This window comes from Amphiura filiformis, chromosome 13 (assembly GCF_039555335.1).
Source record: "Amphiura filiformis chromosome 13, Afil_fr2py, whole genome shotgun sequence".
NCBI lineage: Eukaryota > Metazoa > Echinodermata > Ophiuroidea > Amphilepidida > Amphiuridae > Amphiura > Amphiura filiformis.
The window spans coordinates 24776120-24800898 of record NC_092640.1 but is presented as its reverse complement, the minus strand read 5'-3'; the positions used below and the strand labels follow the sequence as shown (position 1 = coordinate 24800898).

At 35.9% G+C, this 24779-nt stretch overlaps 2 protein-coding genes across 2 annotated transcripts in view; both read left to right on the top strand.

Moving 5' to 3' along the window:
• The window catches only part of LOC140167524 (low-density lipoprotein receptor-related protein 6-like), a 91338-nt gene extending 68603 nt beyond the window's left edge, over window positions 1–22735 (top strand). Inside the window, exon 3 of the mRNA XM_072190829.1 lies at window positions 22696–22735. Within this exon, the coding sequence (XP_072046930.1) occupies window positions 22696–22735 (40 nt within the window). The remainder of the gene's footprint in view (window positions 1–22695) is intronic.
• Window positions 1342–24668, top strand: LOC140167234 (lengsin-like). Its single transcript, XM_072190579.1, has 2 exons — window positions 1342–1598; window positions 22696–24668. Exon 2 carries the CDS (start codon window positions 22845–22847, stop codon window positions 23862–23864), a length of 1020 nt encoding a protein of 339 aa, XP_072046680.1. The 5' UTR covers window positions 1342–1598; window positions 22696–22844; the 3' UTR covers window positions 23865–24668.
• Window positions 24669–24779: the final 111 nt, after the last annotated feature.

Sequence of the window (24779 nt, the reverse complement as noted above, 5' to 3'; positions counted from 1 at the left end):
CTTATATCTATTAGATGTCATACTAGTATTATCAACCTCATTTCGGATCCTTTTCACTTTACCAACAAGGAATTTGCCAAAATCATTAGCAAGATCTGCAGGCGAGTTTGTTTCAGGTACTGCTGATTGGTTCTTACCACGCAATAAGCCCAATCGGCATTGGAAGTTTGCAATGCATTGTAGGACAGTTTTTGCAGTTTTGGGACACTTTGTCCTTTGACCTTTCAGAAAATTCAGAAATATTGGGTTTTTGTACGTACAAAATAGAATCTAAAATGTTTTACAATATTTAAAACAAATATGAAAATTATTAGTATTTTATAAATTAATTATTTGGTATTTTTAGTGATCAAAATTATGAGAAAATTAATAATAATTACGTCAATTTTCCCTATATGTCAGAGGTCAAAGTGTCCCAAAACTGCTCTCAAAAACCGGAAGTTAGAATGGCGATTAGGCTTATTCATTGATACGTTTTCAGATCATCTCCTGTTAATGGAATACGGGTAATTTAATTACACCATTTAATTAACTTTTTAATTACACCTTTTAATTACACCTGTTAATTACACCTTTTAATTACACCTTTTAATTACACCTTTTAATTACACCTTTTAATTACTCTTTTAATTGCACCTTTTAATTACAGCTTTTAATTAACTTTTTAATTAGACTTTTTAATTACACCTTTTAATTACACCTTTTCATTACACTTTTTAATTGCACCTTTTAATTACACCTTTAAATTAACTTTTTAATTACACCTTTTAATTTCACCTTTTAATTACACCTTTTAATTACACCTTTTCATTACACTTTTTTGCACCTTTTAATTACACCTTTAAATTAACTTTTTAATTACACCTTTTAATTACACCTTTTACTTACACCTTTTAATTGCACCTTTTAGATACATCTTTTAATTGCACCCTTTAATTATACCATTTAAATATAAATATATTGCAATTGGCCAAATTCATTGCGCCTGTAAACAGTCATAGTATGTTTTTCACCAAAAATGGATTTTCTTTTATGACCAGAAAATGTTCCTCACAGTAATGCTACTTATTATTTGTGACAATGAATAAAAAAATTTGACCGAGTTCTACATTTTATGGCTTTAAATAAACGTTGCGTTGCGTTGCGAGAATGTGGCCTAGGCATCACCGTTTGTAAAGGGTAAAGGAAATCAAATTATAGTGGAGACGTCAACGACATGTCAATTTTCTTTTGAATCAATTAAAGCGATTTGCTCAAAATCATAAAAATTCTTCACTTCTAAGCAATTTATATTTTTACACTTCCGCTGGGATCACTGAATGGGCTTTTAAATGTGAAAAGATCAGAAAAGGGGCAAATATGAAGACGCCTACGATGATTGGCCTATTGAGCGGCTAATATTCCCCATTGACCAATAACAGATGTTCTACATTATATCAGTGAATGTCATTCAGTGTTGTCTCACACTTTAAACGTTATTGGAATATTTTAAGTTGCAAGTGGAAAAGGCATCTATGAAGAAGACTATTTGCACTTAATTGTACTTTCCATCATTTTAAATGAGTTGCACCAGGAACTATCCAAATATGTACTTCTGGGTAAGTGTATCACATTTTGCAATTTTACAGTAAAATAACCAACCCACTTAAAATTGAAACAGAGCGGATGACTTTTATGTATGTCGGTGTGCCATGTGCATGTAAGACAAAAAAAAAAAAAAAAAAGACAAGAGACCGCGTTCAAGCAGTCAAAGTCTCAAAACTAAGACTCAAAACTGCTACGTACTTACCGCGTATTTCTACGGTCTATCGCGAAATCGTGATGGCACTCAACGCTCTATATCGCGTAATCGCGAAGGCACGCAACACTGGCGTGATTGTTGGACACGGCACAATCGAACAATCGACCCTCATGAATATGCGAAAATTCACAGCATCACAATGCACGGGGACTTTGACTTTTGATACATAGTCTGTAGTAGTCTGTGGACCATAGAATATAATGAAAGACAGAGATAAAAAGACTAGTTCGCGTCTGAAATTCTGACAACTAGACAGATAATGCCGTAATGCGCAGGTCGGTAACCAATCACGGCGCGCCTATACCCTGACGTCAGACGCGATCTAGTCTTTTTATCTCGGTCTTTCATAATATCATGGGTGACCGGGATGGGTGACTTACACGAAAGGCGGGATTCGTATTAACACGCATTGCAAGTTAACATGCAATAAGTTTCTTTTGGACATTAGAGTTCACTTTACTGATAGGGCCTACAATAAACTTCAGCATGCTGATAAAGAACCTTGAAGTTGAAATGTAGCCTAGTATACTCTGATCAGCTCTTAATAGGCGGGACTCATAACATTGTGGATTGATACAGAATGGCGGACACACAGCTAGGCGCAGCACCTACGCGAACTGCGCTTTGCGTTTTGCGTGAATGACGCGTGGTTATGTGAATTTACGCGTGCGTAAGTTGGAACTTTATTGACTCGCGCAGTAACAAAAACATAATAATTCCCGCCTATTAAGAGCTGATCATAGTATAGTACCTCCAGTCTCCATTGCATTAGATTTTACATCAATTACCATGCGACGGGACACGTCACCCCCACCCCCCACACACACACACCCCCCACACCCCACACACCCCCATCCACCCACCCCACACACATTCGCGCGCGCGGCAAAAATCCTAATATAACTAAAAATAAAGCAATAATTACCCTGTGCATCTTCCTTTTGTCCAAAAAACACCGTGTTTGGGGCAAAAATAGGGTAACAATTTTTGACTCGCATGGCCCATCAAATAGCAAAATTTGTCTTACTTTTGGGCTAAAACAGTCTCAAATTCAAAATTATTTTCGCCTGCTTCGCACACAAAATCCCCATAAGAATAATGCAACTCTTGCACAAAATGAAAATGGTATAATCCTAGTTGCGGCATGATAGTGATACTGTTTCACCCCGTTTACCCCATATGACCTTTTACCCCGGATGACCTCTGATTGATAACCTTTGATCTCAGACGACATTAATTAATTAATTAATTAATTAATTAATTAATTAATTAATTAAATAAATTTATTTATTTTACTGAAAATCTTTCTTTCTTCATTTATTAAGGGTTAATATATTTAAGCAATCACAAAATGGTATAATCCTAGTATAGTTTTATACCACCAGTCCATTGACATGATTGATTGTAAGACTCAGAGTGAGCTGATATGCATGTGAAGAAAGTTCGATGATACGGCGTTGAATTTAAGAGAAAAAAATGGTTTTGAATTATGCTATTTTATATCATAATCGCATTAAATTTGGAGGAACATTATTAAAACAATACAGCAACATAATGTAGTACATTAATATTATGGCAACACATGACTATATGCATGTTAACAATTTCGAAACTGTATGTATATCTTCAATTGTGTTACAAAATATAACTTCTAGAAAGGTTGCTCTGGAACTCACTGGAGATTTACGGCAATTCCAACACTATATGCCTCTGGCCCCTTGGGACCAGACGCGAAAAATAGGGAGAGAGATTCGAACAAAAACATTATTGAAATGGAGAATCGAATTGGAATTGAATCTAGGGAGTGTTCATAAATACTCTGGTGTGGGTTGGAAAATATGGGGGTGGATAAAAAAAATTGGGTCCTAAAAAAGGGGATTTAAAAAAAATCAGTCCTAAATAGGGGGATCATTGAGGGTAAAAGTCCAGGGTAAAATATGTGACAAGGCATACACATTATTTCGGTGTAAATTATGACTCCAATAAGTAATAACTCAAAACGGTAAAGTGCTCTTTTAAATCTTCATCATTTATTATAATAAACTTTGACAGCCCTTTTGCTGGAGTGATTGACGTTAATAACGTATGACGGCAATTCCAAACGGGATCGGAAATGCCCTTCTCACGCATATAAATATATAAAAAAACCTTCACCCACTAGAGACCTCTGATAAATGCCTGTTGACCAATTGTACATAGCAACAAAATCTGAACAATGATTTCTTGATCTGACAATTTAGACATCTTTACAACTTTTAAAAAACACCCACATTTTCAAAACATTTTGTGGCGCTTCGCACATTTTTTAATTTCATATATTTATGTATTATGATTATGATTTTATTAATCAAAGTACATTTAAATATACCTCAAAATTTTACGGGGCCAAAGCAGGCCCGGGCCCCGGAGCCCGGAGCCTCCGGAGGTGTTATGTTAATGTTTCCCCTTATTTCGCTACATAAGCGGCGGAATGGGATGTATCGCCCTAAACATTTTTCCATGGTGGATGTACCCCCTAAAATCCAAATAGAATACAGAAAAAAGCAATAATTGCTCTGTGCATGTTCCATTTTAGCCCGTAAAACACTTTGTTTGGGCTATATTAGGTAAAATTGCAAATGTTCGGAGCTTCGCGCGCACAGGCCTATCAATTTGCAAAATTCACCTACACTTCACTGCAGTTGACGGTGGGGCTCTGCTAACTCCAATTATGCCTGAGTTTTTTTAACTCATAAAAATTTTAGGCCTTTTGGGAAAAAATGTATATCTTCAATACGAAAGGTCAAAAATTTCATATGATGGACGGCTTTTCATCCCAGCTACATACACTTTAAGTGTATGTAGCTGATAGATTGATAGATAGATAAATGGTTTATTAATAGGCACTCACAGTAAAAACTGAATTGCCACATATTTACAAAATATAATAAACATATTAACACATTATTCATTAAAATTGACATAAAAGATAGCATTTTATCAACACTCGTGTACTCACGTTTCGAAAAGTATAATCTCACCACACTACTCAGACTCCTAACGCATTCACAACGCCGCGCCCATCTTCACACACACCCCGACACACCCCGCCACCACCCGCGACACTAAACGCACAACCACCAAACTCAACTAATCACTCCCCCACACCCACACGCCCACACCCACTATTTACTCCATAAATTCAAAGTAAAAAACATCAAAATACATATTTGAAAATAGTACCACAAATTGATGAGAACACATTTGCATTAAAATTGTTCATAATGATAAAAGTTCACATTAGTTGGTCATTGTACAGTTTGGTGAGATAGGGTATGGGGCTTTCTTGATAGCGTTTAGTTCTGCAACGCACAGTGGTCATCAGATGATCTGAATCTGGAATTTAAAAAAACATCTAATTGTATTCCTCTCATTTAATTATTAGAATTAAAAAAAGTCTCAGATGCACAGTTTATAGGGATATCAAATTTTGGTCTTCACATTTTGAGTTATATCAAATTAAACATTGGGAAAAAATGTATAACTTCAATACATAACCCCAGCTGGCGGTCATCAGGCATTAGTGCAAACTCAGATAAGCACAACATAAATGAAGTAGTGCACTTAACCAAATATTATATGTGACCGTCCACGGCGAATGAGCCGTAAATTCCTCCCCGGTCAATTTTGTTTTATTTCGTGTTTAAAAATAAACATCATAAACTTAAAAATGGTATATCATTTGACTTCAAACGATATCCAGAAGCGGAGTTATGGTTTGTTAAACTTTGCTCCTTCAACAAAATTATAGCTTTTACGTTTTTACATGTGCCTCTTTTTCCACATTGCTGGCAATAAATATCAAACAGCCATAATTGAAGGTCATTTCAAATCATCCCCAAGTCAACGAGGTTTAAGAAAGTTCTCTCATTGTTAATTGTTGGTTATGCATACCTGTACAAAATACAATGCCTGGTTACCCACCACTTGAACAGGATTTAGCAAAAGCAAACAAAGACCAGAGCTATTAAAAGTTCTATAGCCATCTAAGGTAGAAGCTTATTATCCACTTCAACAATAGGATTATTGATTAGTTTTTGACTATCAAAATGAGACGGATGTCGGCCCAGCTTAAGTTACCGATGAATACGACCTTCGTACACATTTTACACCGTAACTCAGAATACAACTTAGGGAATTTACGGCTCGTTTGTGCTGCCGGGTCACATATCATTTAGCTCTACTTGTTGAAAGTATTGGATACTGCATTTACTGTCCGTTTTCCTATACACAATACACAGTGCTCTCACCATTGACGTGTGACCTCTACAAATGATGTATGTTGGGAGAATGGACACTTGCCTAGTTAACATCACTGTGTGAAAATAACCAGCCAATATTTTATTTATTCTCCAAAACTTCTAGCAAATATATTTCTCTAACATGACCTAAAATTACAGCTAGGTTAGATGTTCAGAAATGGTCGCACTTTTTTGTAAAATATGAGTGAGGGCAAGGCATAGCTAGCCAACTCCCCGTGTTAATTGAATGGAGATTTGACCGAAAATATTGGTATCGGACCGCTCACTTCTGAAGGATGCCAAAAAAAAACGGTAAAAGCTACATTTAAATTATTCTAAATAGGTTCTAGAAAATAAAGTTTTGTAACATGTCCTAAATTTTTAGCTAATTTAGATGTTTGGAGAGGGTCGCACTTTTGTGTTTTAGGAAGGATATGTAAACGACAGATAACACCAAAAATATGAAGAAATTATTTCCAAAGCGTGTTAAGTCAACAATCATTATGTTGCTCATTTTGAAGAATGCTGGTTAACAAAAAGCAGGTCTTTGTGTCATTTCGTGAACAATGGTACACATACCATTGTTTCCTTTCGTTTCCTTTATAATCGGTTACCCAACTGAAGCTGTAATACCAGCTTTATTGCGATGTCGCACATTGAAAACAGACACTTGTACACAACCAGAGAAGATCTGATTTAATCAGTTGAGCTGCTTCAATGAGTGTTATCTTGGTTTAATAGCTTTTAATGGGGTTTAAGTCCTGCAAAGGTCGAGATGAATTCTACTGTAGACATGACTGCATCATGGAGCACTCTTCTGTCTGTTAATGACAAACTTTATCATTGTACACTTTAAGTACATATCATTAGATTTATAAAGTTTACTTAGAGGACCGTTAAGTGTTAAAAAACATATTTGTTTAATAATTTGTCATAAAATTTGTATTATATCATTTAAAAAGAATCAAAATTATTTGATATCAGAAGGATATTCCTTGTATCAGAATAAAAATTTGGTGTGTCTGATGTGCTCTCAGGTCCTACAAAAATACTGTGAAAACTTCGCTATCCGAGCCCTTAATTAAGGATATATGAATATTTAATACATGACACATACTGTAACAAGGCATCTCCTAATTTGCATGCATATCAAATTACATGGCGACCTACATAAGCGACCTACATTAATCACAAATTATAGGGTGAGTCAAAACGATCGGTACTCAACTTCGCTCGATTTGATTTGATGAAATCGTGGACAAAGTGAATAAAAACTATGCTGTGCTTATAAATCGAGTGTCGTTTTAGCTGTCACATAAATGTTGAATATTATAGAAATTGGTTATTTTGTTTGTTTGTTTTATTTCTTCTTTTGCCATTCAGTGGATGTCTTAAGGTATCCTCTGTTCTTCCATGAGGCCCAGATTATTTCAGTCAAGTATCCGGATATGACAATTTTAACATAATTAACTACACATATGGCATTGATGGATGTGCATTGGCATAGTACTTTTGGCACTCCTAAATATGGTCTGAAACACAGTGTAGTACCCTCATTGCAATATCAAAATATGTGTAATATGGTAGGGCTACTGGCTCATTCAGTGATTTGTTCATCCGGACCAACGTAAAAAACATCAAGATTCAGATTTTGGTACCTTTGTCTTTGTCATAAATGTGTAAACATAGCCTACTAGTGATTCAGCCGAAAGCGTGCATTTAAGACAAAAATAAGGAATTTACATGAATCTGTAATTTAGATGCTCACAGTATCTAAATTAGCTACGTGTATTCGAATGGGGCTTCAACTTCTTTAATACTGCTGTTTTCTTTGTGTTTTTCCAAAATTTTCATTTCAAAAATTATTTCGCCCGAGCGGCGGAATGGGATGTATCGCCATAAAAATTTTTTCCATGGTGGATGCCCCCCCCCCCTAAAATCAAAATAGAATACAGAAAAAAGCAATAATTGCTCTGTGCATGTTCCATTTTTTGCCCGTAAAACACTGTGTTTGGGCTAAAATTGCAAAATGTTCTGAGCTTCGCGCGCACAGGCCTATCAATTTGCAAAATTCATCTACACTTCGCTGCCGTTGACGGTGGGGCTCTGCTAACTCCAATTATGCCTCAGTTTTTAACTCCAAAATTGTAGGCCTTTTGGGGAAAAATGTGTATCTTCAATACGAGAGGTCAAAATTTTCATATGATGTTACTCATCCCAGCTATACACGTTAAGTGTATGTAGCTGGGATTAAAAAAAACATCTAATAATTCCTCTCATTTAATTATTAGAAATCAAAAAAGTATAGTTTGATCTATCTCCGATGCACAGTTCTTGAGTTATAGGGATATCAAATTATGGTCTTCACATCTTGAGTTTTGGGATATCAAATTAAACATTGGGAAAATGTATATCTTCAATACGTAAACCCCAGCTGGGGATCATCAGGCATTAGTGCCTGATGATCGCTAGCGTGAGCTGGCGTGAAACTCAGATTAGCACAACATAAATGAAGTAGTGCACTAAATCAAATATTATATTATTGAGCACTCTTCTGTCTCTTAAGGGATCTAAAATGAGCGTTTATTGCGTTTCGACAGCATTTTTGTGGGACATGAGAGCACCTCGGACCTATCGAATTGCATTCTGAATACGAAGCATGTCTTTCTGATATCAAATAATTTTCATTTTTTGAAAATCACAATATAATACAAATTTTATGACAAATTAAAAATTTGATATTTGTCAAATTTTGATATATAACAGTCCTCGAAGTAAATTATATGAATCTAATGATATATTCTTAAAGTGTATGTAGCAGGGAGGAAAAGCCGACGGTCAATTGAAAATTTTGACCTTTCATATTGAAGATATGGATTTTTCCCAAAAAGACCTAATTTTTTTGGTGTTTTGGGAAAAAAATCCATATCTTCAATACGAAAGGTCAAAATTTTAATTGATCGTCGGCTTTTCATCCCACCTACATACACTTTAAGTATAAATCATCAGATTTATAAAGTTTACTTCAAGTACTGTTAAATATCAAAAATATCAATTTTTAATGATTTGCCATAAAATGTGTATTAAATTGCGAATTTCAAAAATCCAAATTATTTGATATCAGAATGACATTCTTCGTATTCAGAATGCAATTCGATATGTCTGATGTGCTCTGATGTCCCAAAATAAATACTGTCCAAACATTCATACCCCAGCCCTTAATGACAAACTATATTATTGGACACTTTAAGTACATATTATTAGATTTATAAAGTTTACTTCGAGGACCGTTATATGTCAAAAAATATATTTGTTTAATAATTTGTCATAAAATTTGTATTATATCATTTCAAAAAAATCAAAATTATTTGATATCACAAGGATATTACTCGTATCAAAATGAAACTGGGTGTGTCTGATGTGCTCTCAGGTCCCACAAAAATACTGTGCAAACTTCGCTATCCGAGCCCTTATCTAAGGATATATGAATATTTAATACATGACACAGACTATAACAAGGCATCTCCTAATTTGCATGCATATCAATTTACATGGCGACCTACATAAGCGACCTACATTAATCACAAATTATAGGGTGAGTCAAAACGATCAGTACTCAACTTCGCTCGATTTGATTTGATGAAATCGCGGACAAAGTGAATAAAAACTATGCTGTGCTTATAAATCGAGTGTCGTTTTAGCTGTCACATAAATGTTGAATATTATAGAAATTGGTTATTTTGTTTGTGTGTTTGTTTTATTTCTTCTTTTGCCATTCAGTGGATGTTTTAAGGTATCCTCTGTTCTTCCATGAGGCCCTGATTATTTCAATCAAGTATCCGGATATGACAATTTTAACATGATTAACTACCCATATACACATTGATGGGTGTGCATTGGCGTAAGCACTTTTGGCACTCCTAAATATGGTCTGAAACACAGTGTAGTACCCTCATTTGCAATATCAAAATATGTGTAATATGGTAGGCCTACTTAAAGGCCCATTCAGTGATTTATTCATTCGGACGATCGTAAAACTCATCAAAATTCAGATTTTGGTACCTTTGTCTTTGTCATAAAATAATGTGTAAACATAGCCTACTAGTGATTCAGCCGAAAGCGTGTATTTAAGACAAAAATAAGGAATTTACATGAATTTGTAATTTAGATACTCACAGTATCTAAATTAGCTATGTGTATTCGCATGGGGCTTCAACTTCTTTAATACTGCTGTTGTCTTTGTGTTTTGCCAAAATTTTCATTTCAAAAATACTAAATGGCAATTTGAATGACTTTTCCTTCACTTTTAAGCAATTTATAAACTATTTTATTTTTTATACACTTTCACTAGGATCACTGAATGGGTCTAGTGAAGACCAACATTTGATATCCCTATAACTCAAGATGTGAAGACCAAAATTTAATATTCCTATATCTGGTGTGATTGACGTTAATAACGTATGACGGCAATTCCAAACGGGATCGGAAATGCCCTTCTCATCAGGAAATGTCACACATATAAATAAAAAAAACCTTCACCTACTAGGGACCTCTGATAAATGCGTGTTGACCAATTATTGTACATAGGAAAAAAATTTGAACAATGGTTTCTTGATCTGACAATTCAGACATCTTTACAAATACCCACATTTTTCAAAACATTTTGCGGCGCTTCGCACATTTTTTAAATTCCATGTACATGTATTTATGTATTATGATTATGATTTTATTTATCAATGTACATTCAAATATACCTCAACAATTTTACGGGGCCAAAGCAGGCCCCTGAGCCCGGAGGTATTATGTTAATGTTTCCCCTTATTTCGAAAACATAAGCGGCGGAATGGGATGTATCGCCCTAAACATTTTTCCATGGTGGATGCCCCCCCTAAAATCCAAATAGAATACAGGAAAAAAGCAATAATTGCTCTGTGCATGTTCCATTTTAGCCCGTAAAACACTGTGTTTGGGCTAAAATAGGGTAAAATTGCAATATGTTCGGAGCTTCGCGCGCACAGGCCTATCAATTTGCAAAATTCACCTACACTTCGCTGCCGTTGACGGCGGGGCTCTGCTAACTCCAATTATACCCGAGTTTTTTAACCAAAAATGTTAGGCCTTTGGGGGAAAAAATGTATATCTTCAATACGAAAGGTCAAAAATTTCATATGATGGACGGCTTTACTCATCTACTCTTACCCAGCTACATACACTTTAAGGGCTGGGGTATGAACGTTTGGACAGTATTTATTTTGGGACATTAGAGCACATCAGACATATCGAATTGCATTCTGAATACGAAGAATGTCATTCTGATATCAAACAATTTTGATTTTTGAAATTCGCAATTTAATACACATTTTATGGCAAATCATTAAAATTGATATTTTTGATATTTAACAGTACTTGAAGTAAACTTTATAAATCTGATGATCTATACTTAAGGTGTATGTAGGTGGGATGAAAAGCCGACGATCAATTGAAAATTTCGACCTTTCGTATTGAAGATATGGATTTTTTTTCCCAAAACACCAAAAAAATTAGGTCTTTTGGGAAAAAATCCATATCTTCAATATGAAAGGTCAAAATTTTCAATTGACCGTCGGCTTTTCCTCCTGCTACATACACTTTAAGAATATATCATTAGATTTATATAATTTACTTCGAGGACTGTTATATATCAAAAATTTGAAAAATATCAAATTTTTATAATTTGTCATAAAATTTGTATTATATTGTGATTTTAAAAAAATAAAAATTATTTGATATCAGAAAGACATGCTTCGTATTCAGAATGCAATTCGATAGGTCTGAGGTGCTCTCATGTCCCACAAAAAATACTGTCGAAACGCAATAAACGCTCATTTTGGATCCCTTAAGTGTATGTAGCTGGGATTTAAAAAAAATCTAATAATTCCTCTCATTTAATTATTAGAAATCAAAAAGTATAGTTTGATCTATCTCCGATGCACAGTTCTTGAGTTATAGGGATATCAAATTTTGGTCTTCACATCTTGAGTTATAGGGATATCAAATTAAACATTGGGAAAATGTATATCTTCAATACGTAAACCCCAGCTGGGGATCATCAGGCATTAGTGCCTGATGATCGCTAGCGTGAGCTGGCGTGAAACTCAGATTAGCACAACATAAATGAAGTAGTGCACTAAATCAAATATTATATCATTTAGCTCCTATTAAAGTATTGAGCACTCTTCTGTCTCTTAATGACAAACTATATTATTGTACACTTTAAGTACATATTATTAGATTTATAAAGTTTACTTCGAGGACCGTTATACATGTATGTCAAAAAATATATTTGTTTAATAATTTGTCGTAAAATTTGTATTATATCATTTCAAAAAAATCAAAATTATTTGATATCAGAAGGATATTACTCGTATCAAAATGAAACTGGGTGTGTCTGATGTGCTCTCAGGTCACACAAAAATACTGTGCAAACTTCGCTATCCGAGCCCTTAATTAAGGATATATGAATATTTAATACATGACAGAGACTGTAACAAGGCATCTCCTAATTTGCATGCTCAACTTCGCTCGATTTGATTTGATGAAATCGTGGACAAAGTGAATAAAAACTATGCTGTGCTTATTGATCGAGTGTCGTTTTAGCTGTCACATAAATGTTGAATATTATTTTGTTTGTTTGTTTGATTGTCTTAATTCTTCTTTTGCCATTCAGTGGATGTTTTAAGGTCCTATGTTCTTCCATGATGCCCAGGTTATTTCAATCAAGTATCCGGATATGACAATTTTATCATAATTAACTACCCATATACACATATGGCATTGATGGATGTGCATTGGCATAGCACTTTTGGCACTCCTAAATATGGTCTGAAACACATTGTAATACCCTCATTTGCAATATCAAAATATGTGTAATATGGTAGACCTACTTCATTTAACATTGGTGAAGACCAAAATTTGATATCCCTCAGATGTGAAGACCAAAATTTGATATCCCTATAACTCAAGAACTGTGCATCGGAGATAGATCAAACTATACTTTTTGAATTCTAATAACTAAATGAGCGGAATACAATTAGATGTTTTTTTAATGCATATCCGCCATTTGGGCCCTACATTAGCGCTAGCAACCATTTTGAATATATGCAACCCTCTATGTCCTTTTTTGTCCTTATTTGGATAATGTTGTTCAGGATGGTGTTTAGATTCACTTTTCCAATATGTCTGGACTCAAATCGGACACAGTAGATGAACAAACGCTTCAGTCCGTTGGTTTTAGCTCCGATTTGGGGATTTTGGAAAGAACTGAGCAGGGTGAGGGTGGAGGACACTATACTATAAGGTTTGGTAATAGACCTATGTATTGCTCCATTACCCAGAGACGTGATTTTTTAATAGATTTTCTGATTTAGTGAATCTGTTACAGTGCCTTTAACTTGTGATTCATAGCACATGATATGATATTTATAATCATAACTGACATTACAGGATGTCCCACTTCCAATGTTGTTCCGATACATACCCGGATACATATCCGTGGTATTAATCGTGTATGTTCGATTGTGAAGTGGGCCGGACTTATTTATAGACCTACCTTTTACAGTGCCCTGCGCCATGTTATATACCCCCCCCATTCAGGAATTTCGTGGTGGTGGGTCTTTGGGACCTGACGGTGTACCGATAAAAGTGGGTCTTTGATGTTGTGAAAATCTTCTGGTGCACGGCAATTCATTGTAGACCCATCGCTATGGTAATGTGATATAAATGGTTGTTAGGATGAAATTCAGTCACATGCGCTAATTTTATTTCACTAAATGGTCTGACCTTACCCTTAAGGGAAGGGGTATGAACGTTTGGACAGTATTTATTTTGGGACATTAGACCACATCAGACATATCGGATTGCATTCTGAATACGAAGAATGTCATTCTGATATCAAATAATTTTGATTTTTTGAAATTCGCAATTTAATACACATTTTATGGCAAATCATTAAAACTTGATATTTTTGATATTTAACAGTACTTGAAGTAAACTTTATAAATCTGATGATTTATACTTAAAAAATGTGTATGTAGGTGGGATGAAAAGCCGACGATCAATTGAAAATTTTGACCTTTCGTATTGAAGATATGGATTTTTTCCCAAAATACCAAAAAAATTAGGTCTTTTTGGAAAAAAATCCATATCTGCAATATGAAAGGTCAAAATTTTCAATTGACCGTCGGCTTTTCCTCCCTGCTACAATACACTTTTAAGAATATATCATTAGATTTATATATTTACTTCGAGGACTGTTATATATCAAAAATTTGAAAAAAATCTAATATTATATTGTGATTTTCAAAAAAATGAAAATTATTTGATATCAGAAAGACATGCTTCGTATTCAGAATGCAATTCGATAGTTCTGAGGTGCTCTCATGTCCCACAAAAAATACTGTCGAAACGCAATAAACGCTCATTTTAGATCCCTTAAGGGATCTGGAATGAGCGTTTAGAGCGTTTCGATAGTATTTTTGGAGGGACATGAGAGCATATCAGACATATCGAATTGCATTCTGAATACGAAAAATGTCTTTCTGATATCAAATAATTTTAATTCTTTTAATTCACTATATAATACAAATTTTATGACAAATTATTAAAATTTGATATTTTTTACATTTTTGATATATAACAGTCCTCGAAGTAAATTTTATAAATACAATACAATACAATACAATAAACGGAATTTATATAGCGCCTTAGCATAAGTATGAACAAAGCGCTTTACAATGATCTTAAAAGTACGACTTACACTACATCTTAGGCTACAGTAAAATGTACAACTTAATTAAAAATAAAAAACTTAGTTTGGAAACAAATAGGTTTTCAGATTAGATTTAAAAGTGGCCAGACTATGTGAAGTACGAAGTTTTACAGGTAATTTGTTCCAGAGAGCTGGCACAGAATTGCAGAAGGCATTACCGTAAACGTTCGCCTAATGGCGCTATGGAGTTCATGGAAATGAGAGAGCGCCATCCCTGTAAAAAGCCGACTATTATCACTGATCATTAAGGGTACGTGTAGTTAAAGGGTGAAACCTATCGACACATACAACTATGAACAAGATCGAACAAACTTGTTCATGATAATGCGGTAATCATTCACCTGATACGTTGTGGCCCAGTGAACAGAGCATTAGACCATAGATGAACTCCTGGATGGGGCAGCTTTAATTAGCATGAGGCCGCATTGATATGTAAATAGCGTATTGTTATTTAAATTTGCGCCCAGACGTATTGAGGGCGACAGTCATGTTATCCAGACGGAGAATGGCTGCATATGCCAGGCATGTCAATTTGCTGAGTGAAGGCTGATAATCACCTTTCTGTATAGGTAATAAGCTAGTATATTTCGTGTACCAGTTGGTTATAACAAAAAAAAATTAGTATCATATTAAATATATTAAATGTATAAACTTTGAAATTTACATGAATTTGAAGAGCAGAGCTTCGAAATGTAGCTAAGTCAGGTGATGTGAAATTCTGCTGCGTGACCCCCTCTGCGTGGTAGAATTATATTCATAAAATATTGAATTTAACAGATATCGTGGGTAGCCAACCACGATTTATCAGCATTTAAAATATATGTTAATTAACAAAGATAAATAATAAAGAGTACAAATGGCAATTAACTAGTAAACAAGCCTGAAATCTTAAAATGTTGCCACGTGATTTCCCGAACACATGATATGTTAACATGTGACCACTATTCAGATTTACCGTAAATATTTGGAGTATGCTTGCACATCATGCACATACACTGTGCATTTCTTTACTACCGTATAAAATCAATAATTCATGCTGGGAGCCAAATAACATTGTCTGCTCAGAGCAGATTGGTATTTTATTTTACTTGAGAGCATAATAGATATACATAAAAACGAATAAGGCGCCATGATGGAAGGTCAGGTCGGGTATCAAAGGTTATTCATAACTTAAATACTACTTGTATTTCCCACCTTGCCTCTGTCACATGTTTCCTTCATATTATTGACAGCAAGTCCTAATTTTGACTTTGCTATTGCAAAATGTCATTTCATATCAAATTAGTAGACTTTCTTTGAAAAAACATATCACTGGTGCCTGATGGGAATACCCGTCCGCCATTTCATTAAACTGGATCGTTTTCGCCTGTTTTGCGCCCAGATGTATTGGGCGCGCTATACTCTCATTGAACAGGCAAAGTTCGCAAAACTAACAACGTTGTTATTTGCCAAACTCAATTAACATGATCCAAGGGTCGAACATGAATTATTCATAACGAGCTATAACGGATCGATAACTGGCCTCACTTTCTAGCTAGTAAACCAGCTGAATTTTTCATAGATTTTGCGTTGCTAATAGAACAACCGTGAATTTAGTGTCACCCCCTTGATTAGACTATAGTGCGAGGATAAAGAGAACTTGTGGAGAAGATTGATGGTTCGAATCTCATGCAGTAATTTCTGACAGATTATGATGTCTGTCATTGGTTTTTTTTCTGATTTGAGGAAATTTTATTCTCTATTTTCTTGATTTTATCTTTAACATTGTTTATATAATTTTATTATTTTATCTTATGTGTGTTTTTCATGATTCTTTGTTTTATCGTTTCATTTTAGAGTAACTCAATCCATTCAATCAAATGTTGTAATGAACCTATTTGATTGTATATGCATTTGTTATGTGTGTGAGACGAACTATCGCGTGCGACAAGTCTTTCAATTCGCGCGAGTGTCCTTGCCTATGCATCAGTGGTCATAAGAGGTATATCATTTTATTCGAAATGGGGTCCCAAATATACGGGGGTCATAAAGTCTTGGAAAGAATAATAGGAGGGGTCATGAAATGTTTTATGACCAAAATGTGGGGAGTCACACGATGACCACAGAAAGTGTGTTATTTTATTCAAAAAGACTGATTTCAATACAATTTTGGGGTTTGGGATCATAAAATTGTTGTTGCCGAAATAGGGGGTGCGCAATTTTATTGACGCAGACTTGTAAATTTGGGACCCCCCTTCCGAAAAAAATTATAGCCCTCTAAGAGGATTCAAAAGATAACCTCTGCCCCAATAATCCCTAGCTATATTTGTTTGAAACTGTTCCACGGAGGATATATCATAATAGGCTCAGTCTTCAAATGATATAAATAAAATTTGAATGAGTGAACGAACAAAATCATACAACGACCAACTGAATAGAGGCTGTGCATATGACGTATCATCCCGTAAATATGGCGAACTACTCAAATGCATTCAACAAAAGCATGATTGCATCTACCGCGAGAGTTCGTCTCACACACATAACAAAATGCACTACGATCAAATAGGTTGATGACGACATTTGATTGAATGGACTGCACTGCGCCATGATTACGGGGAAGAAACCGGTTCAAATCCTTTGTTTGGAGCCAATCGATAAACGCAAGGCCTCTATAGCGTGATCGTAATGATCGCCATACAAACAGTGCTTGGTTCCGATACCATCATGGAGTTACGTAACTACTTCGTGGTCTGATAGTTATATGATCAATGGTCTGATCTACTTGGGTTCGATCCTTTTAAGAAAAGAAAAAATAGCTGATCATTTATAATGCATAAATGAATAAAGTAATGTAGTTACAATTTAAAACATTGAGGCCGTTTTATTTTTCAAAGGTCATTTAACTGTTAAATGTAGTGGAATATATCACGCATTGATAGGTAGCAGGTGGAGCAAATTTGTCAGCGGTTTTTGTTGCCGTTTGTTCGCAGTGCCTATTTATTTTAAAAAAATAAGAAAATTAAAATTAAATTAAAAAAAATTCACAATATTCGTTCGTAAAATGGGGACAAAATCCAAAAACATAAATTTCCTGACCCTTCTTCACATAAAAGTGGGGGCAGAAATCAAGATTCGAACAAGTACCATTCACCATTCAAGGCGCACCCTCTACCGACTGAGCTAATGGGTCAGACAATAGATGGGTGTAATTTTGAACTGAAGAATACTAAAAAATATGAAGAAATTACAATGTTATAAAAAGATTTACCAAAATGAGTTAGGTATAACGTATGAATCGATTTATACAAATGAGGTCCAATGGCACTTTGAGAAAGAATACCTGAAGAAACCCCAAAACATTTGCTGCTCCAGGGCGATGTGACTTCATAAGGGCAATGTCGGGGATTATAGGACACAATCGATGGGGAGAGATGAGGTCCGACCAGGTCCGACCGAGTCTCCTACACAGGTTACGCTCCCAGTGGAGGGGCGGAACCAAACTGGCTGATGTGGAGACTAAGCCAGTTTGCGTCGGTCTTATACTCGTCTTTGACCATGCGCAGATCTGGCTGGTCAGGAAGATATTTAATATCCCGAATTTATAATATGCCTACCAGTTCCATCTATAACCGAATTGCTAGAGAATATTTGTTACCATGTTTAATAAATTCGTATTAATCGTATAATAAAATGTGGCCAAATGTATATTTGTGTACATAGTGTTTGGATCCACCATGATGCAGTCATGTCTACAGTAGAATTCATCTCGACCTTTGCAGGACTTAACCCCATTAAAAGCTATTAAACCAAGATAACACTCATTGAAACAGCTCAACTGATTAAATCGGATCTTCTCTGGTTGTGCACAAGTGACTGTTTTCATGTGCGATATCGCAATAAAGCTGGTATTCATAGCTTCAGTTGGGTAACCGATTATAAAGGAAACGAAAGGAAACAATGTTATGTGTGGCTTTGTTCACGAAATCAGACAATGTCGTGCTTTTTGTAAACCAGCATTCTTGAAAATGAGCAACATAATGATTTTTGACTTAACACGGTTTAGAAATAATTTCTTCATATTTTTGGTGTTATCTGTCGTTTACATGTCCTTCCTAAAACACAAAAGTACGACCCTCTCCAAACACCTAAATTAGCTAAAAATTTAGGACATGTTACAAAACTTTATTTTCTAGAACCTATTTAGAATAATTTAAATGTAGCTTTTACCGGTTTTTTGTGGCATCCTTCAGAAGTGAGCGGTCCGATACCAATATTTTCGGTCAAATCTCCATTCAAATAACACGGGGAGTTGGCTAGCTATGCCTTGCCCTCACTCATATTTTACAAAAGTACGACCATTTCTGAACATCTAACCTAGCTGTAATTTTAGGTCATGTTAGAGAAATATATTTGCTAGAAGTTTTGGAGAATAAATAAAATATTGGCTGGTTATTTTTCACACAGTGATGTTAACTAGGCAAGTGTCCATTCTCCCAACATACATCATTTGTAGGGGTCACGCGTCAATGGTGAGAGCATGGTAGGTATTAATAGAAGGAGAATTCACGAACCCAGTTCCCTTTGTACTATGATCGTTATGAGTCGATACTGAGCAATCAGGTATGAATGGTGCACTATCGATTTGCTAAGCTTCTTATCTATTGAGCTTGGCCGGTTATGAACCACCGTTATCGTGACTTCTAAGCAGAATGACATAATTTTTACCCACAAAGCATTGTGGCCGTGACCATAAACAAAGGAAAACAATTTACTTCCGGTAATTTTATAACGCCAATATTTCTTATGGCCAAGCTTGGCGGATCGTAGAAACAACTTTGCCAGTCTTGGAAAACCTTTCCAAATCATTTCCACTGGTTTAAAAGTCCCGCAGACACCCGCCAGTATTACTAATCACGATCAGAAAAAATACATAAATTCACCGTAACTTTGGAAGGAAAGGAAGGAATTCGATCAGGTTTTCGCTAGTAAATCAACTTGAACTCGGAAACACAATGACGCAATCGAAGATCATGTGACCGATGCAAAAGGGCACTAATACCATCCATTTCCGGTACGGGTCACCTGGGGGGGTCGGTTTAGATTAAATTTTAAAATAGATGATCGATATTGTCGCATAACGATCATAAACATCAAAGGCCGTGTTTGAGGGACTGCACTGATTAAATCCATTCAAGTGATGACTCGCGTTGAATAGCGTAATCGGCTTAACCCTATTGAGTGGATTAGGATTTTTCTGTGAATCTCCTTCTATAATACCTACCATGGTGAGAGCACTGTGTATTGTGTATAGGAAAACGGACAGTAACTGCAGTATGCTCTTCTACGGACTTGGCTACTAAGCATGTCGGGAAGGATATGGCGGTATGCTGACCTGGGTCAATATGTTCTGAGCAGATGAGGTCCGACCAATTGCCTTCGACCTTGTGTGCGATCAAGTGTGACAGGCAATTCCCAATATCATAGTAAATTCCCTGGCTGCTCTAGCAACTAACCTAGTGACCTAAAGTATTGGGTCATGTCACGATATTTTTTCTGAGGCATTATGTCCAGGTTGCTCAATTTAACATACACGTATCCTTAATGCTGTTGAGATTTTACAAGGATGGCGCTCTCACATTTCTAAGAATCCAAAAGCGCCATTAGGCGAACGTTTACGGTATTCCCATATGTTGTGTGAGTTCTTTTACATTCAAGCAGACTGCCATCAGCATGTGATCGTAGGAACATACCATCAGAAAATGTGTGAGATTTTAGGAGATTTTGTATATACAGTGGTGTTGTTTCATGTCTACTTTTATAAGCGAATGTGAGTAGTTTGTAGGTAATACGCTCATTTACTGGAAGCCAGTGAAGTTCTTTCAGCAGAGGAGTGGTGTGTTCCATACGGTTTGCCTTGAAAACAAGTCTGGCAGCTCTGTTTTGTATCTTTTGTAGTTTTTGTGTGTTTTTTACAGTTGTTCCATATAATAAAGAGTTACAATAAATCTAATGACATATTCTTAAAGTGTATGTAGATAGGAGGAAAAGCCGACAATCAATTGAAAATTTAGACCTTTCATATTGAAGATATGGATTTTCCCCCCAAAAGACCTATTTTTTTGGTGTTTTTGGAAACAAATCCATATCTTCCATACGAAAGGTCAAAATCCTTCGTCGGCTTTTCATCCCACCTAACTATAAATCATTTATAAAGTTTACTTCGAGTACTGTTAAATATAAAAATATCAATTTTAATCATTTGCCATAAAATGTGTATTACATTGCGAATTTCAAAATATCAAAATTATTTCATATCAGAAGGACATTCCTCGTATTCAGAATGCAATTCGATATGTCTGATGTGCTCTAATGTCCCACAATAAATACTGTCCAAACGTTCATACCCCATCCCTTAAGTAAAAATAAAAGTAGGAAATTGAATAATATTGTGCTGGGTGCAGCAATTTATAACTAAACTTGTCTCGTAGAAGGACCCTCAAAGACATATAATTATATAGTTCGTAATGTCACCTACAGGTGGTAAACAAATCATGTCAACACCTTTTTCAGATTTCTGTTGGTGACCTGAAAACCACAGTAAGATATAGTTCACCGGAAACGATCAAAATATGTACAATATTTACAAAGGCGTCTCAAGTACAGTGTTTTGAAGATCCCATAATTATTCCATTTGGTTAATGTATACAGTAAAAACTGTATAAAACACAAGAAAATTCATAACATTATAATGTACTGTTTAAAAAGGTTGCCACAAACTGAAAATGATGGACATTAATATGCAAAAACTAATAGAACATAATTAGTATAGATGACCACAAACACAGTTTATGAAGATATTGACTTCAATAAAACATGGTGTAAAATGGTGGCATTATGTCGCTTTCTTTGGAATAAAATACCACAATAGATCACAAAGGAATTAAATTTTTTACTGAAAAATGTGTTATAGTAGCTTTAACTTTTGTGGGTTTTTTTTCTAAAAGCGCAGCTAGAAAAGTCACGCTATAGGGATGGACACTATGCTGATTATCATTACCTGAGATGTTACAAGATATCCCAAAATTGGAATTCTGGGTAATTATGTCCATCAAAATTTTACGTTTTCAGTCACAGATGATGTTTTGGACTGTAAGGTGTACATTCATGACTTTTTTTTGAATAAAGAGGGAAATTGGCTGCACGCATCTTTTCAAGTGCAATATCCAAAGATGCGTCACCGTTTCCGGTGTACCATATCTTACTGTGTTTTTCAAGTCATCTACAAAAATCTGAAAATGGTCTTGACATGATTTATTCACCACTTGTAGGTAACATTACGAGCTATATGTGTGCAAATTTTCAAGTAGCTACCTTTAACAAAACAAAAGTTATAACTCAACAGGTAGAACTTTTTGAATGACCCTCGTATTATTTTTTACGTCAGTGGTAGTCCGAGGTGCTCTGACGATAACACTCCGATCGCCATGCAATCTACGTTTTTAGTAGTGTGACCAGTGGGACAACGGAACCGCTACGTGAACGAGCTACGTCAGTAGCGTAGCCAGGACCAGGACTTTTTCAGGGGATTGGTAAATGATGGGGGAGGAGGTTGGTAAGGCTACTTTCAAAGGGGAGCTTTGATAAAAATTCTCAAAAGAGAGCTAAAAAGTCCAAAAACGCATAAAAATCTTAAATATCAGGGCGGCCAGCATCTGGGGAGAGAGACTTCTCACAGGGATGGGGGCACCATCCCCGCTTTTCCCCTGGCTACGTCACCGTCACATGTTATGTTATTTCTTTGATGTTCTTTTATGTATTTTTTCTTTCAGATACACAATTATTGAATTGATGATCAAGATTGAAATTTAACAAAAGAACAGTCGTCGTCACTTTAGAAGATTTCATCGGTCGTGGTAGAAGTCACGGGGAAAAGTTGTTGCTATTCACATTATAACTGGATCGTTTTCGAATATCTAAGATGGATTCTAACAACAAACTGGATCAACTCGCTGCAGTGATGAAAAGAATTAATGAAGACAAAGTGAAATTCATCCGATTTGAACAAACAGACATCTATAGTGTTGCACGATCTAAAACAATCCCGGCAAAATATTTTTGCGAAAAAGTGATCAAAGGATTACCTTTTTTCTTGGGCCATTTGGGCATGGACGTACAAGGAAACCAGGTCGAGGGGACGGCCTATTGTGCCGCAGTTGGGTATGCTGACGCTTTAACTTTCCCCGATTTGAACACATATACTACAATACCCTGGTGTAAAAATACGGGACGGATTTTAATTGAGCCGACTTACCTCGGGAAACCTGTAGACGCGCACCCCCGTACTCTTGCACAATCGCAGTTGCTTAGATTAAAAGAGACGGGGTTTTCTTTATATTCGGCCCATGAGCACGAGTTTTATCTAGCGCATAGAAATACCTTGGAACCATACACCAGTGGCTACAATTGTAAAGCCACTATTCGGAACTACCAAGATCCCGATGTGCTCCACGATTTCTTGTCATACCTACCAGAAGTCGGTGTCGACATTGAGACATATTGCAGCGAGTACGGTCCTGGGCAAATGGAAATTACCTACAAGCCTGCGTTCGGTATCACATCAGCCGATATCGCCCATACCTTCCGTACGTCGGTGAAAGAAATTGCATTGCAGCATGGTTACATCGCGAGCTTCATGTCTAAGCCATATCCACTAAACAGTGGCAGTTCTTGTCATTTTAATCACTCCCTCTGGGACTTAAAAGGAGAACAGAGTATGATGCATGATAAAGGCGACCCGGCAGCTTTATCTGATATTGCCAAGAATTGGATAGCGGGACTGGTGGCTCACGCTCCTGCTGTTGCGGTCCTCATGGCACCAACCATCAATTGTCTGAAGAGATTCCAGGTGGACAGTCTAGCACCTGTGAATGCCTCATGGGGTTATGACAACCGGACGGCTGCTATCAGAGTCAAAGTAGCTGAGGAGGGCGACATATAGATCGAGAATAGAATGGGTGCTGCGGGAGGCAATCCGTACATCATTCTTGCTGCAACAGTTGCAGCTGGCATAGATGGAATCAAAAATGAGATGGAACTTCCGGTAGAGGTCAAAGGTGATGCTTACGATCCAAAATGTTTGTCAACACAGATTCAGGATCTTCCAAAGGATATGGAAACGGCTTTAAAGAACTTTAAAAATGATAAGGTTTTACAAGATGCGTTAGGTGAGGACTTCTGTAGATGTTTCATTGCGCATAAGGAGCATGAGTTACGTTTAGAAAAAGATGCGCAGATGAAAGGTGACAAGAAGTGGGAACATAATCTATTCTTTGAATATCTTTAAGTCCGATTTCTCGAAGCTTGGCTAGTGGTCAGGCTTCCTAAGCCAGTAGGCTAGCTCTACCAATGTGGATCCATTTGATTGATTTATATTTCTAGGTGATGTATGGTATGAAATTGTTAGCACTGGTATATAGGATTAATTGAGCTTAAGCCTGGTGGCTTAGAAAGCCTGACCACTAACCATGTTTCGAGAAACCGACCCTTTATAGTGTATAACCAAGTTTTAAACTATATGCTAGATATATCAGTCAGATTCGATTATTTAAACGTAAAGACGATCATGGAAGAAATGCCAGATCCAAGAATTTGTTGGCACGTTAACCGGGAACATTAACCATTTCTGCAAATTAGGAAAACCTTTTGTGATACTACATACTGGGCGGTGAACTAAGCTCGTAAGTTTTCATAATTTGCATGTTTTACAGTGTGTCACTTGCAATCAGAGTTAAATATAAATTCAATAATGTCATTTTTGTTCACAATTCTGTGCATTTTGAAATGTTTATTCTTACCTAGCTCACCCAGTCACACCGACATCGCCCGGTTAATAATTACATTATACAACCAGAGA